This window comes from Prionailurus viverrinus, chromosome D4 (genome assembly GCF_022837055.1).
Source record: "Prionailurus viverrinus isolate Anna chromosome D4, UM_Priviv_1.0, whole genome shotgun sequence".
Lineage (NCBI taxonomy): Eukaryota > Metazoa > Chordata > Mammalia > Carnivora > Felidae > Prionailurus > Prionailurus viverrinus.
This window is the reverse complement of record NC_062573.1, coordinates 92,525,856-92,539,127: the sequence shown is the minus strand read 5'-3', so window position 1 is coordinate 92,539,127 and position 13,272 is coordinate 92,525,856. Positions and strand designations below refer to the sequence as shown.

At 61.3% G+C, this 13,272-nt stretch overlaps 1 protein-coding gene across 2 annotated transcripts in view; it reads right to left on the bottom strand.

The window, feature by feature from the left end:
* COL5A1 (collagen type V alpha 1 chain) overlaps window positions 1-13,272 on the bottom strand; it is a 148,097-nt gene that overhangs the window by 31,570 nt on the left and 103,255 nt on the right. For both annotated transcript variants that reach the window (XM_047829411.1, XM_047829412.1), the window contains exons 32-39: window positions 11,304-11,357; window positions 6,892-6,936; window positions 6,713-6,766; window positions 5,685-5,729; window positions 5,190-5,243; window positions 4,184-4,237; window positions 1,258-1,311; window positions 456-563 (exon numbers count right to left, since the gene is read on the bottom strand). In XM_047829411.1, the coding sequence (XP_047685367.1) occupies window positions 456-563; window positions 1,258-1,311; window positions 4,184-4,237; window positions 5,190-5,243; window positions 5,685-5,729; window positions 6,713-6,766; window positions 6,892-6,936; window positions 11,304-11,357 (468 nt within the window). The remainder of the gene's footprint in view (window positions 1-455; window positions 564-1,257; window positions 1,312-4,183; window positions 4,238-5,189; window positions 5,244-5,684; window positions 5,730-6,712; window positions 6,767-6,891; window positions 6,937-11,303; window positions 11,358-13,272) is intronic.

The window sequence follows — 13,272 nt, the reverse complement described above, 5'->3', positions numbered from 1 at the left end:
GCTTCCTGGGGAACAAAGACGGGACGCAGGACCCACGCGAAGAGGCAGGCTAGAAACACGTCCACTTTCTGTTTTCGTTATTTATTCTTTAGCCTCTTGTGGTGGGAAACTTTTTAACGGGTCACTTTCTGCTGAATCAGTTTCAGACACGAAACGTCAGGGTGGGTTATGTGCGTCTGGGAGCCGGAGTGGCAGCCGGGGGAGGGGAGGTCAGCTGGCCACGGCCCCGGGGCCGAAGGCCAAGGACGGTTTGACCCCTGGCCCCCGCTGCCATCCCCCTCTGCGGCAACACAGCCCAGATCCTCCTTCAGACCAGGCAAAAGTGGTCGTCTGGGGAGCCAACCGGCACGAACAGCACTGGTCTGAGACCCCCACTCGTTCATCAGAAAACAGCCGGAGAGAACAGAGATCCCTCCGCGAAGTCCGGGCCGGCAAGGGAGGCCCGACGAACTCACCTTCGTCCCTTCTTTCCCGGCAAGGCCGGGGAGCCCCTGCTCACCGGGGGGGCCTGGGGGCCCGGGGTGGCCACGCTCGCCCATTGGGCCCGTTTCTCCTGTGGGACCCTGCGGGGAGAGTCCACGTCAGCCCCAAGCGTTTTCGAGACACGCTTGCCTTCCCAAGCTAAGGACAGCCCTGGGCACAGAGGCAGAGGGCCCGCTGTGTGCCCTCCAAACCCCACAGTGCTTTGCGAGTGTCCTCCCTCTGGTAAAAATCCAGGCGGAAGCAGACGGGGCGGACGGGGTGGTTGCGTGCCGTGAGGGTGGCCCGGTGGCCACGCGACAGGTGGGCGGCGTGCCTACAACCCCTGCGGTCCGTGGCCGCAGCGGGTCAGTGTCTTATTTCCCGCTGCATCAGGTGGGAACTCGCTGCCCAGTTTTGCTGCTCCAAGCCATCGGTCCTGGCTGTAGGCCACCGTGCGGTGACCCACGGGCCGCGGCACTGGCCGGAGCCAGGAGGCCCAGGCTGCCGGGGGGCTCGGGGGCAGGGAAGAGCCGGCCCGAGCCGGGCCTGGCCCCGGCTGCCCGCGAGCCAGCTCCGTTCCGCCAGCTTGCCTCGCGCTGATTGTTCAACAGACCGTCCCCCATTCTCCCCATCTGGCTCCCTGTGCGGAGCTCATCTCTGAACGCTAACAAGCCGTGGGACTCGGGATTCTCCGTCAGCAGCACCTACGCCTTCCGAACCCTGGGGGCACCTCCCTCCCGTGTGGGCGCCGCACAGATGGCCAACGAAGGCGGGGGGGGGGACGCGGCTGCTTACCTGAGGGCCCACGACGCCCGGGGGCCCTGGGGGGCCGGTCTTGCCTTGGAAACCCTGCGGAGAGAGAGTCACCACGCCGAGATGGCCGAGCGGTTCTCATCAGAAGGCTCGCGCCCCGACCCCCGACCCCGACCCCCGACAGCGAACGTTCCCCACCGCGCTTGCGAGGGCCCGTCTCCCCTCTTCCGTCTGTGTGTATATTTCGCGAACACAGTGAGGCCGGAGAGGTTAGCTCTGTTCGCTGCTTTTCCGCCACCGGGTTTTTGTGGAGACAGATTTTAAGGCCGCCGATCCTGACAGCGCCACTAAGCGTTCACTTTCCCGGTGGACTCGGCGCCATTGTTCAGCCTCCGGAAGCTCGACTTGGGAGCTACCTCTGGGCTATTTCTCATCAGCGACTTTGGGAGATGGTCCCACGTGTGTCGCTAACGCCTCTGCCGAGTGACAGGTGACCTCACCCGCTCCTCGGCATTTGTGGGAACCGGGACAGGGCGGGGGTCTTCGCCGCTCTCGTAATCCGGCAACTCGAACGCGCGGTTAGCTGGGTTCAGGGGCTTCCTCGCCTCTGCCCGCACACGGCTCGTGTGCCACGGCCCCGCCTTCAGTTTGGATGGTGGCTCTGCTACGCGTCCTCCCTTCGAGGAGGCGGCTGCGGCTGCGAAGCAGGGACGCTTCGTTTCCAGGCGCATCTACAGAGCCCTGCACATGCCAGCAAGATGCCCTCTGCAGGTGCCCTGAGACGCTGGCAGGAACGTGCAGATGTGACGCCCAGGAAGCTGTTAGTGGGAGCTCTAGAATCTGGAGGGGGGCGTCTTAAGCCACAGGGAGACCTGGGGGGCGAGCGGGCTGGCCCGCGTGGCTGATGGGCAAGGGTGGTTCCCTGCCTCGCTGCCGGGACAGCCGCCGGGCCAGCACCAGAGACTTCACGCTTAGCCGCTGGACCGTGCAGGGCCCACGGCGGATTCAGCGTCTCTGCAAATTCTCCGGGGGCTCTTCTCTTGAGGCCCAAGGGAAGGGTTAGGGAAGCTGCATGCAGTGCACGGGAATGGCCGTATTTAAGTGTATTTATCTTGCGAGAGAGACGGCGTGTGCGTGTGCACGTGCGTGCGTGCGAGCGGAGAAAGGGCAGAAAGAAAGGGCGAGACAGAGAGAATCCCAAGCAGACTCCGCGATGTCAGCAGAGCCCCACATGGGGCTCGGACTCGGGAACGGTGAGATCGTGACCTGAGCCGAGATCAAGAATCAGATGTTTAACCGACTGAAGCCCCCAGCTGTCCCGGAAATGGCCATTTTTCAAGCAGAACCTTTGTAGGCAGCGTTTACAGGGTCAGAAACAAGGGGCGGTGGACAGGTCAAGGGCACCCTCACTTGGGGGGCCGTGGCACAAGTGCCAAGTGCAGGCAGGAGCCTGAGTATAAGGCAGGAAAGGCCCCTCTGTTTGCGCCGGGGTCAGGACCATCCCTGGCTGGTGTCGAGCCCCTGGCTGGGACATGAGCTTTGGGCTCACGTTTAGAAGTGATGCCCTTTGCTGCATCCGTTTTCTAAAGAACAAAGTCAACACCCGAGGGAAGACCTTTCTGGAAGGTTTGTCTGGACGCCCCGTGTCGGAGACATCTGTCCTGCCTGGGTCTGGAGACCGGGTGCCCCCGCGTCCACGAGGGCAGCCAGGCACGGCACGGGTAGCTGGAAAGCCCCTACGTTACTTTCCCAGCAAAGACGAGCAGCTTAATTACTCCACCAGCCTCTGTCTGGGGTGAGGCAGAGGCAGAAAGGCACACGCTTGGCAAAACCTTCTATCTTGTCTCCTCAGAACAGCATTAGAGAAAAACAGGCAAAGCTCAAACGAAATGTTTTAATTTTTCTCTATAAACAAAAGAGCGAGGTGATGTGCATTCATCAGCCAGCATGCGCCTCGCAGCAGAACGCCGGGGAGGTACAATTAATAGAAGCTTTGTCACAATGAACCAGGGAGACAAAGGGATGCTTTTAGCGCAGGCACGGAGAAGATGTTAAGGGCGGCATTCAGAGCTTCGTGGGACGCGGGGTTTGCTGTGAGACCCTTTCAGAGGCCTGCGACTACAAAGAAAACTGGCCGCAGAGACAGAGGGGCCGTCTCAGCAGCCTGTGCCGTCTTTCTGGTGACCAGGCGGTCCCCACCCGTCCGAGCCTGGAGCCTCAAGGTCACAGGCGCGCCCACGGCCTCCCGCGGACACGCCCGCCGTGGGCGCGGTGGGCTGGCCTGCAGGGCCAGGAAGGGACCTTATTTCTGAAAGACGCTTTTTCTTCCCACTGAAAACGCCGGGTGCTTTAACCTCCGGCCAACAGCGACGCAGCCTGCACCGGGCTTCTCCAAAGGGAGGGGCGAGGTGGGCGGGGCACCCGGGACGGCAGAATCGCTCACCGATCAGGAGCCTGGCTGAAAGCCCAAGCTATACCCGGGCGGGCCACCTGCCTCGTGGAAGGGGCCCCGCGTAGCCCCTGCCATCGGCCCCGGGGCCGGGAGGGCCGGGTCCTTTCCGGCTCGCTCTCTGGCCCGAATGCGCACACTTCGAGCGTGGCCGCACTCACGATCCCTCACTGAGGAACGGGAGGCTGGTCGCACACGGCTCAGCGTGCGGATGGCATTTTGTCTGCCATGATGGTTCTAAACGTGACCCTGGACCGAAGTTGCCGGGACACCTCGGGCACCGGCACCGGCCTTCTGCGCACACAGAGCCACCCCAGGCCTGCACGGGGCCGTCCGCAGGCAGGCTGGCTCCCCCCGAGTCAGCGGAAGACGGCCGACACCTCAGGGGCCTTCCCGAGGCTGGCCACTTTCTCCCGAGCCCACGGGGCCGAGGAGGCGTGCCCACGGGCGGGGCTGTGGGAGAGGCCGGGCCAGCCTGCGTCCCCGTGTCCCCGTGTCCCCCACGCTGCCAATACTCACGGTCTCTCCTCTCTGTCCAGGGTGTCCCGGGAGCCCGTCCTTGCCCGGAGGGCCCTGAAGGAAGAGGCAAAGGGAAGAAGTTCCATTCGGTTCTGAGAGGCGCGCACCTCTGGGACTTCAGACCAAACCAGGGGACGAACACAGCCACCTCGCTTCAGAGAAAGCTCCTGCAAGGGTCACGGTGACCAAGTGCCACGTGGGGACCCAGCACCTGTGCGTCAGCTCCCGAACCCGCACAGCCTTCCCGAGCGCCACACTTCCCCTCCCAGGGGAGAAACTGAGGCAGGGAGAGGTGCAGCCGTGGGACGCACAGGCAGCAGCACGGGGACCCGGGTCCGCCTTGTCCTGGCCGCTGACCCCCCGCATGTCCGTCTGGCGACAGTGCCCACGGTCAGGCATCTTTCCTTCCGGGGTGTAACAGAGTGCGCTCTGCCTGTGCTGACTTGGGCTGTGCCCCCAAAATACGGGGGGAAGTGCTAGCCGCCCCGCACCTGCGAAGGTGACCTCGTTTGGAAACGGGGGCTTTGCAGACGTCACCGACGCAAGGTCACACCGCACTGGGGTGTTCCCAAAGTCAGTGGCTGGTGTCCTCACAGCAAGACGGGGGCGTGACGACCCAGGGACACCCCCAGAGGAGGCGCCACGTTAGGATGCAGGCAGAGCCCGAGCGAAGGGCGTACAAGCCGCGGACGGCCAGCAACCACGGGAAGCCGGGAGCGGGGCAGAGGGGCGGTCTCTCCCAGAGCCCCCCGGGAGGCACCGGCCCCGCCAACCCCCCGATCTTGGCCTCTTGGCCTCCAGACTGCGAGACAGCACATTTCTGCTGTCTCAAGTGGCCGAGTCGGTGGTGATTTGCAACGGTGGCCCGGGACACTCATACTGGACCCAACTAGAATATCATGTCTGCCCAAAGGAGAGAGAGGTCCGCGCTTCCAAAAAGCGGCTCTCTCCGGTTTCCCCGCCGACGCCCCTCCCACCGGCCCAGCAAGGAAAACACGTTACTCACAGGAGGGCCCTTGGGTCCAGGGAAACCGGTGGGTCCTTGGGGTCCATTGGGTCCCTGTGGATAGAGAACGGCCAGCTGAGCACAGATGTCCTTTCCCCAGTGCGTGGGGGCCCAGGAGACCCCACCATGGTCCTCCTGAGTCCTTGGTTCTCTGAGCAAAGTCTCTTTGTGCTCCCCCGGACCCTTTCTCCATTTATTCCAGCCCCCCGCCCCCCACCAACGCAACAAAGGAGGTCAGTCCGGGGAGCTGAGGGGGGCAGCTTGGGGCCGAGGGCCGAGGGGGGGAGCCGCCCGCTTCGACAGGCAAGAGACCTCACTCCCAGCAAAGGCTACCACTGATCTGCTTTGGGATCCTAGGAAAACCCTCTCTTTCAGTAGGACTGGAGACACGCCTCCCTCTCCCCAGCCCACCCCGGGAAGAAACGGGGAGGGACATTTAAGGCAGGCTGCCTCCCCAGAGATGTTGGCAGAGGCCCGCGTGTCCACGGTGCTCACCCGTTCACCCGGAGGGCCAGCGGGGCCATCGCCTCCAGAGTTGCCCTAGGAAGGGAGGGACACAGAAAAAACAGCTTCACTATGATCACCTTTATTATCACTGCCTGTGACAGCACACTGGCCCGTGACGTCACGGGACGTCAGTCACACACGGCACACGGGCACAGGCGCGGGTCACCAGGACTTCCAGGAAAGGGCAGAGGGCGCCAGCCACCGATCCACGCTCCCAAAGGCCACCTGTCTTGTCATCAGACCCTGAGCTGCTATCCACGGGGCTGTGGCATTTCCCCGAGAAGAGCCCTCTGCAGGGGGACAAAGGCCATGCTCCCACCAGGAAGTGTGTTGAAAAGTCACATGGCGATAGGACCCAGGCATCTGCCCCAGGGCCCCCACAAGCGGTGACAACAGCTATGCCGTGGTATCCCTCGCTCGTTCAGGGGAGCGTTAATCCCTGTACGGGAACGTGGGACGCACCGGCACTCAGCGCGGGAGAATGTTCTGTACCCTGCCGGTGGGCACATCCCACTAGCCGGGGGGCCAGCTCTGCACCCCAGCCAGCAGAAGGCCCACGTCCCTTGGTGGGAGAGCACTTTGGAATGGCGTCCGGCCGAACGGTGAGGGCCTGCTTGGCTGTCACACGTTTCCACGCTGAGAAAACGGGAGGAGGGGACGCGAGGGACAGGCTCGGGCTCTCCCTCTGAGGCAGGAGGAAGAAACGGGCCCTCCCCACCAGAACCGGATGGTGGGGTACCCGGATGGCTCAGCACTTGTGCAAAGCCCGGGGGCCCGGTCCCCTAAGGCCGCGGAGGTCCCAGTGTGGGGTGGCCCTTCCCGCCATGGCTCCGTTGGGGCCGAGGCACGTGATGCAACTCAACCTGAGCTGTCCGAGGGCTGCTGGCCCGGCTCCTTCTTAAATACCCTCAAGCAAACTTCCTTTTTTTTCTCCCAACAAAAAGGCCACGGATCACCCACAGGTGCTCCACGTGTGGGTGGCGTGGCTGACGCCCCAGAAGTCACTGAAAACCTACCTTGGGGCCAGGCTTCCCAGTGATGCCCCGGGGGCCCCGTTCGCCCCTCGGACCCTGCACGGGCGGGAGAGAGGAAAGGTGAGCTCGAATCCTCCCAGCCCTGGACACCTCCCTCCCCCTCCCACCGAGCATGCCCCCTGCAACGTGCTCCCGCTTCTAGAAGCCCAGAGGGTGGTTACCGTCGGGCCTCGCTGCCCCCGTGGTCCTGGCTTCCCAGGTGTGCCCTAGAACCAGAGAAAGAAGCGGCTGGTGAGTCACTTGCCAGAGACCCCTGCCACGGCCTGGGTGGTGGCCCTCTCCTGGGTTACGGGGAGAGAGCTCGGAAACAGAAGCCGGGAAGGTCTGCTCTCCTTATCTGTGCTTCTCCAGGAGATTTTTCAGGCCGAGGGGACTTCACTGCACATTCGATACACAGAGCTTTGTGTTTCCGCACAGGCCTGTAGAAATCCAATTTTCTCCCTGTAGTCTGATGGATGTTTACCGCCCTATCTGGTTTCCTTTCCGCAAGCATCAACACCCCCCCCTTCCCCTCCCGCCCGCCCTCTCCCTCCCTTTCCCCATCTCTCTCAGCGGCGGGGGCGAGGGGGATCGTTACCGCAACCCCTTTCATACATAATTTACTTTTGCTACAGTTCCGAATATTAGCCATTAAATTTTCAACAGGCCCCACAGACAAGCAAACTTGCAGCTCCACGTATAAATCATACACCCAAAGTCATCGGCTTCTCTTCTCGTAGAACTTAGACTCCTTTCTCTTGGCGGTGTTGTTTTGCATTTTCCAAACCACGGAAAACAGATGCGCCGCATTTGTTTTTCTCGGAAGCAGAGCTTGGATAACGGGTAACCGCGGTTCACCCGCAGCGCGCGGAAGCAACGGACGGACCGCCACCCCGGTGTCCCCACCGCCTCTCGATTCATCTTCCAGAACTTTATGCTGATTTCGAGCGACGAAGCCCAAGACGGAGCTGAGCCGCGAAGGCCACCTGCCGCACCGTCTCTCCCCAGCTTTGACTTGTTCGCTGCTGGAATCAAAACTGCTCTGTGCCGTCTGCCGTCTTGGAGTGAATTTAATACAACGGTTTACGGTGATGAGGCGATTATGTCTCCTTCCAACGATGCACTCTGGTTTCCCTGCTTTAATTACCTGGCGATAGCCTTTGGCTCCAAATAAATATTTGCATACGAACATTAATGCAACATCTGCTTTCTTCGCGCTGTTGGCTTTTACCAGCGTGGACGCCGGGCCAGCACCGGCTACTTGTTGGTGTCCGTGGGTGCGTCCAGCCGCGAGTCTTCTCCACCAAGTCCCACCCCCGTGAGCCCGGGCACGGAGGGTAGGACCGAGGCTCGGCCCCGGCCTCCCGGGTGAGCCTGCTGCCCAAGGGTTTCCCTGTAAACTGAACCAGAGAGGGACGGACGCCGCTCAACAGGAACCGCCCCGTCCATGGTCTGCTTGGTGACTCGCCTGTCCTCATGTCCTCACGGAGGACGCGCAGACAGTCCCAGAAACGGCCCTGCTCCGGCCGAGAAGCCAAGCACAGGTGCATCTCTGGACTCCGGCCTCCCGGGCCCCTCAGCCACCAGCCCCGCAGAGCCGCCCTCCCGGTCCGCAGATGGCTCAGGAACGGCGGGAGCAGGCACCACGGAACCCCTGTCTGTGTCCCTCTCCTCCATAATTTCCAACTGGGACTCTCAGGGATGACATTTTCAGTGTGGCTGGTGCCTTCAGTCACGTGGCAAGACGGACCATGCCCCATGGGGGTGGCTTTGAGGCCCCGGGGACGCCAGCCTTTCGCCCCCACCACCTGTTCACCGTCCCCTTGCCTCTTCCCCCCCACTCTGCCCCCTGCTCAGGCCTCAGTCCTTTGTCCCGGGCATCTGTGAGGCCCAGCCCACCTCCGCCCCTCCAGGCTGTCCCTGAGCCCTCCCTACCTCTGCAGTCAACCGCCCCCCCTTCCCCCGCACATCTGGTTTGTCCCTGAGCACGCACCGCCATCCGCCACACCATCTGCTTTACAGACTTGCTCCCTGTCCCCACCCTTGGAAGGCAAGTCCCACGAGGGCTTCTGTGGCTCTGTCCCCAGGGCTCCAAGAGCACCTGACATGTGGGGACAGGGGAGGCGCTCAACTAATGCCATTTGGATGGAGGGAGGGATGGGTGGATGGAGCGAGGGAGGGAGGGAGGGAGGGACACAGTGACAGGATGGCAAGAATGACCCCATAACTTGGTCTGGAAGGGTCAGCGAGCCGGCCGGATTGCCAGGATCGGCGATCAAGGAAGAGGTGCAAACCACCAGGGCACGGGGAAGGTCACTGTCACTGGGAAAAAATTTCTTCTTCCTTTCCTGGGGAAGGTTCCAGAATAAAGACATCTCTCTCAGGAGATACGTGGGGGGGATAGACGTGCATAATTCCGGGGTTCCTCTCCCGTGCAGGGATGTGGGTCCTCAGTCGCCCCCGGGGAGGGCGTGGGGAGCCCGTGAGCTGAGCCGTGAATGGTCCAGGTCTCCGGCCAGGACGTGCTCGTGGAACTGCAGCCATCCGTGGTTCACTCGTGTGCAGGGCCATCTCGGACGCTTCCCAGGGACGGACTTGGCCTTTTCCTCTAGATCCCATGTCCTCCGCTTGCCTCCGTGCCCCCAACACCCGGGAGGGGCACAGGGAATATTTCTCCCACGATATGCGCGAACGTGCTTGCCGGTCCTACTTGGCCCTTGCCCAAGCCGTTGCCTTTTGTAAAAGTTGACATCGTCGTCCTCAGGGCCTGCCCCCACCAAGGTGGCCTCCGAATACAGCAACCACCACAGGCAGCTTGGAAAAGCCCCGTAAATTCCCAGCATAGTTTCCTTGTGTCTGTGCTTCAGGTCCTGGGAACCAGGAGCCAAACCTCACAAGAGCAAGCTTCTGGACCCGTGCTCCCCCGTTCTGCAACCACATCTGTTTTCCGTGGCGTCCCTGGTGACCCCCAGCACCGACGCATGGGGATAACTGCCCGTGGGGCTTGTGGGGGGTACCCGGGCATCTCTCTGCCCTTCTGAGCTCAGGGGTGGGAAGTTGAGTAGCTCTGCAGGGGCAGGGAGAGAGGAGCGGGGCTTGGGCCAGAGTGCTGACCCTAGGGCGCCGGCCAGGCCTCCACGGCCCCACATGACCCATCCCAACGGGGCCTTGATCCCTGGCCCCAGCGGGCTCCTCCACGGACAGGGGCTGTGGCCAAATCACACGACCAAATGCCGAACATCGCGACCCCTCTTGGGAGAGTCTCACCGTGAGCTGGTGTCAAAGGTCACGAGGCCGCCACCAGCACAGAAGCCACTCCCTTATCACCCCCACGCTTCCCGGACCCTGGCCCACCTTTCACAGCGGCCTCTGTGAGTATTCCAGAGGGCACCTTTCCCCAAAGGCGTCCGTCAGACTCTCTCTGGAGGTCAGATAGACAGGTAGGGAGGCGGATGGATACACGGACAGCGACAGACAAGGAAGAGCCAGACAGACACGCTCACAGAGGTACAGACACAGACAGGATGTACGGGCAGGTAAACAGGTAGATACGCATGGAGGTCAGGTCCAGCTCCAGATGACGACAGCGTCCCTGTGTTCACGCCGTCTCCTCGCACTGAGGGCAGTTCCCCATTTTCTATCTGTCTCAGGCATCGGGCACGTACACGTCTGTTTACACGGGTTGCGCTGGCTTGAGGTCTCTCTCCGTTTTTCAGGAGAGCTCACCGTCTCTGCTCAGACGCGGTGAGGACAGATCGGGGCAGGGGTCTCTCTGGGAAGACGCAGCCCTCCTGTGCCAGGAGCAACAGCGTGGGCGCAGGGCAACGGGCCGGGCCTGTCCCAGTTCCCGCAAAAGCGGCAGTCCTTCCTCCGAGGTCTGGGGTCCCCCCCGCCCCAAGGTATGCCCTGCACACGTCTCGCAAACCGGCCCCTCTGCCCCCACATGCCTGTGGACAACCAGCTCAGAACTGAACGACCAAGAGGACCCCCTCGATCCTGCGTCCCGGGCAGCAATGCTCAGAGAGCGTCCTGTAATTTCCCCGACAGAAGGCCCGGACCAGGGGGCGGTCAGGGCGGTGTGGGGGGCGTGGCTTCCTCAGCCCAGCCCTTCAGAACGCCACTGTCCATGGTGACAATGGAGTGACCCACAGCATCCGGCACCGGGCAGGTGCCCTGGGGCAGCGGCAGCTTGGGAATGACGAGGGGGAAGAGCTTCCTGAATTTGGACCGGCAGGGTAGGCAACACGCTTTTTTCTCCTTCCCTTCCTTTAAAAATTCGCCCGGAGGAAAGGCCCTCGGGTTGAAAGACTCGGGTTTCGCTCACGGCCTGAGGAGCTGTCGGGGTCGCGGTGTTGGTCAGAAAGCATGCCCTCCCCTCCCGCCGCTGCCCTGCAGCCCACCACCACCCAGCCCCGTGTGCGGGGAGTCTCCAGCGCTTGGTGCTGAAGGCCACGGGCTTAAGGTCAGCCACCTGGAAAGCGGTCTGGGCAGCAAAGTGGGTGAGAGTAAACAGGACGTGCCAGAAAATGCACCCGTTGAATGAATACCAAGGCAGTGGAGCGAGCCACCCGACCGGAGGCCAGGCTGTCCTTACCCTGCCGCCCTTCTCTCCGTTGGCACCAGGAAAGCCAGGAAATCCGATAGAACCCTGAAAGAGAGGTGATTCATAAGGAAGCACGAGAGCTGGGCCAGAGAATCAGCTATGCTGCGTGTGCCAGCAGCAGCTTACGGTTCACGGCCTCAGACACGAGCTCCGCCGACCCACCCCCTCACCCCCCACCCGTCCATCCATCCACCTTCTACCCTTCCATCCATCCATTGATCCATCCGTCCGCCCACCCACCCACCCACTCTTTCACCCACCCAACCATCCATCTACCCATCTAACCATCTACCCATACATCCATCCCATCCAACTATCCGCCTACCCCTCCATCCACTCAGCCAACCATCCATCCATTCTGTCCAACCATATACCCACCACCCCGCCCCCAGTCAGCCATCCACCCGTCTAACTATCCACCAATCTGTCCACCCATTCAAACACCATCCATCCATCCATCCAACCACCTGTCCATCCAACCATCCATCCACCCATCATCCATCCACTCACCCATCCATCCATCCAACTATCCACCTATACAAACGTCAACCACCCACCCACCAACCCACCATTCACCATCCATCCGTCACCCACTCACTCAAGAAATATTTCCTAGGCATCTCATAGAGTCCAAATCTAAAAACCAAAGCCGAGTCTTAACCACACTTCCCCCTTCTCCCCCTCTGAACACCCATGTCTTCAAATGCTGGGATCTGCGAAGAACAGGGCACACAGATTCCGGAGAATGAACTGGAAGGGATGTGTGGATCTCACATTCGTGACATTTTGTTTGCTGCGTCTTGTTGTCATGTTTTGTTGTCTTCCCAGAACACCTCTAAATAAAGCATGGCAGCTTGTAGAGTGAGAAATTAATGCAAACCTATGCACTGACTCTAACAACTAACAGCTTTTTAATTCTAGAAACCTACAAGGGGCACGTAGACAAAAGAGACACTTGGGGACTTTGATGTGGGTAATACCCAGACAACTACGACGTGAGCTTCCCTGCGACACTCGGGCACTTCCCGTGCCCGTGGGAGGTGGCTACTGTCTTCAGCGGGCCTCGACTCTCCTGTGGCTAAAAATCCTGACCTGAGTGTGCGCTCAGACCATGAAAAGTTCGCGAATTTCCAAACCTCGCACCCCTACGTCCACCTGCCAATCCAGGCAGGAGACTGCCCCGGACACCCGGGTGCAGGTCCCACAGAGCTCAGTGCGGGTGCTGGGACACGGTGGCATGTCCAGACGCTCCTGAGGACCTTGAAAACTGCCAGGCGGGGCGCCTGAGTGGCTCAGTCCCTTAAGCGTCTGACTTGGCTTGGGCTCAGGTCACAATCTCACAGTTTCACGGGGTCAAGCCCTGCGTCAGGCTCTGCACTGGCAGCATGGGGCCTGCTTGGGATTCTCTCTCTCCCTCTCTCTGTCCTTTCCCTGCTGGCACGGTCTCTGTCTCTCTCTAAATAAATAAATTAATTAATTAAAAAAAAAAACCTGCCAGGCAGCTCAAAGTTTTATACCCTTGCCTTCCGAGGACACTGCCTGAACTTGGCCCACACACCCCCAGACTTCCCTCCTCTCCTCCCCTCAGAGGACATATACTTCGGGACAGAAGGCCCGTCCGTCAGCCCCTCTTGCTCCAAGACGCGGGGGGCACGGCCACATCACAGCCGCACTCAGCACACTCCTGGGGGACCCTGAACAAATTCCCGTTTCACTGCAAACTGCCCCCCCGCATACGGGGCGTGGGCCTACCCGCCCCAAGTGGATATTAGCATTCCACGGGAAGGACTGCTGATTCCTCGGCCAGAATGGAAATATCCAGGGGGACAGGCAGCCCACGGGGCCCTTCCCGGGAACGAGCCTGAGCCTGGGAGCCTGGAAAGGCGCTGAAGCCAGGGAGGCAGAACAACACAAGCAAAGCCGGGAGAGACAGGAGCTCTCCTCCACCGCGAATTATGTC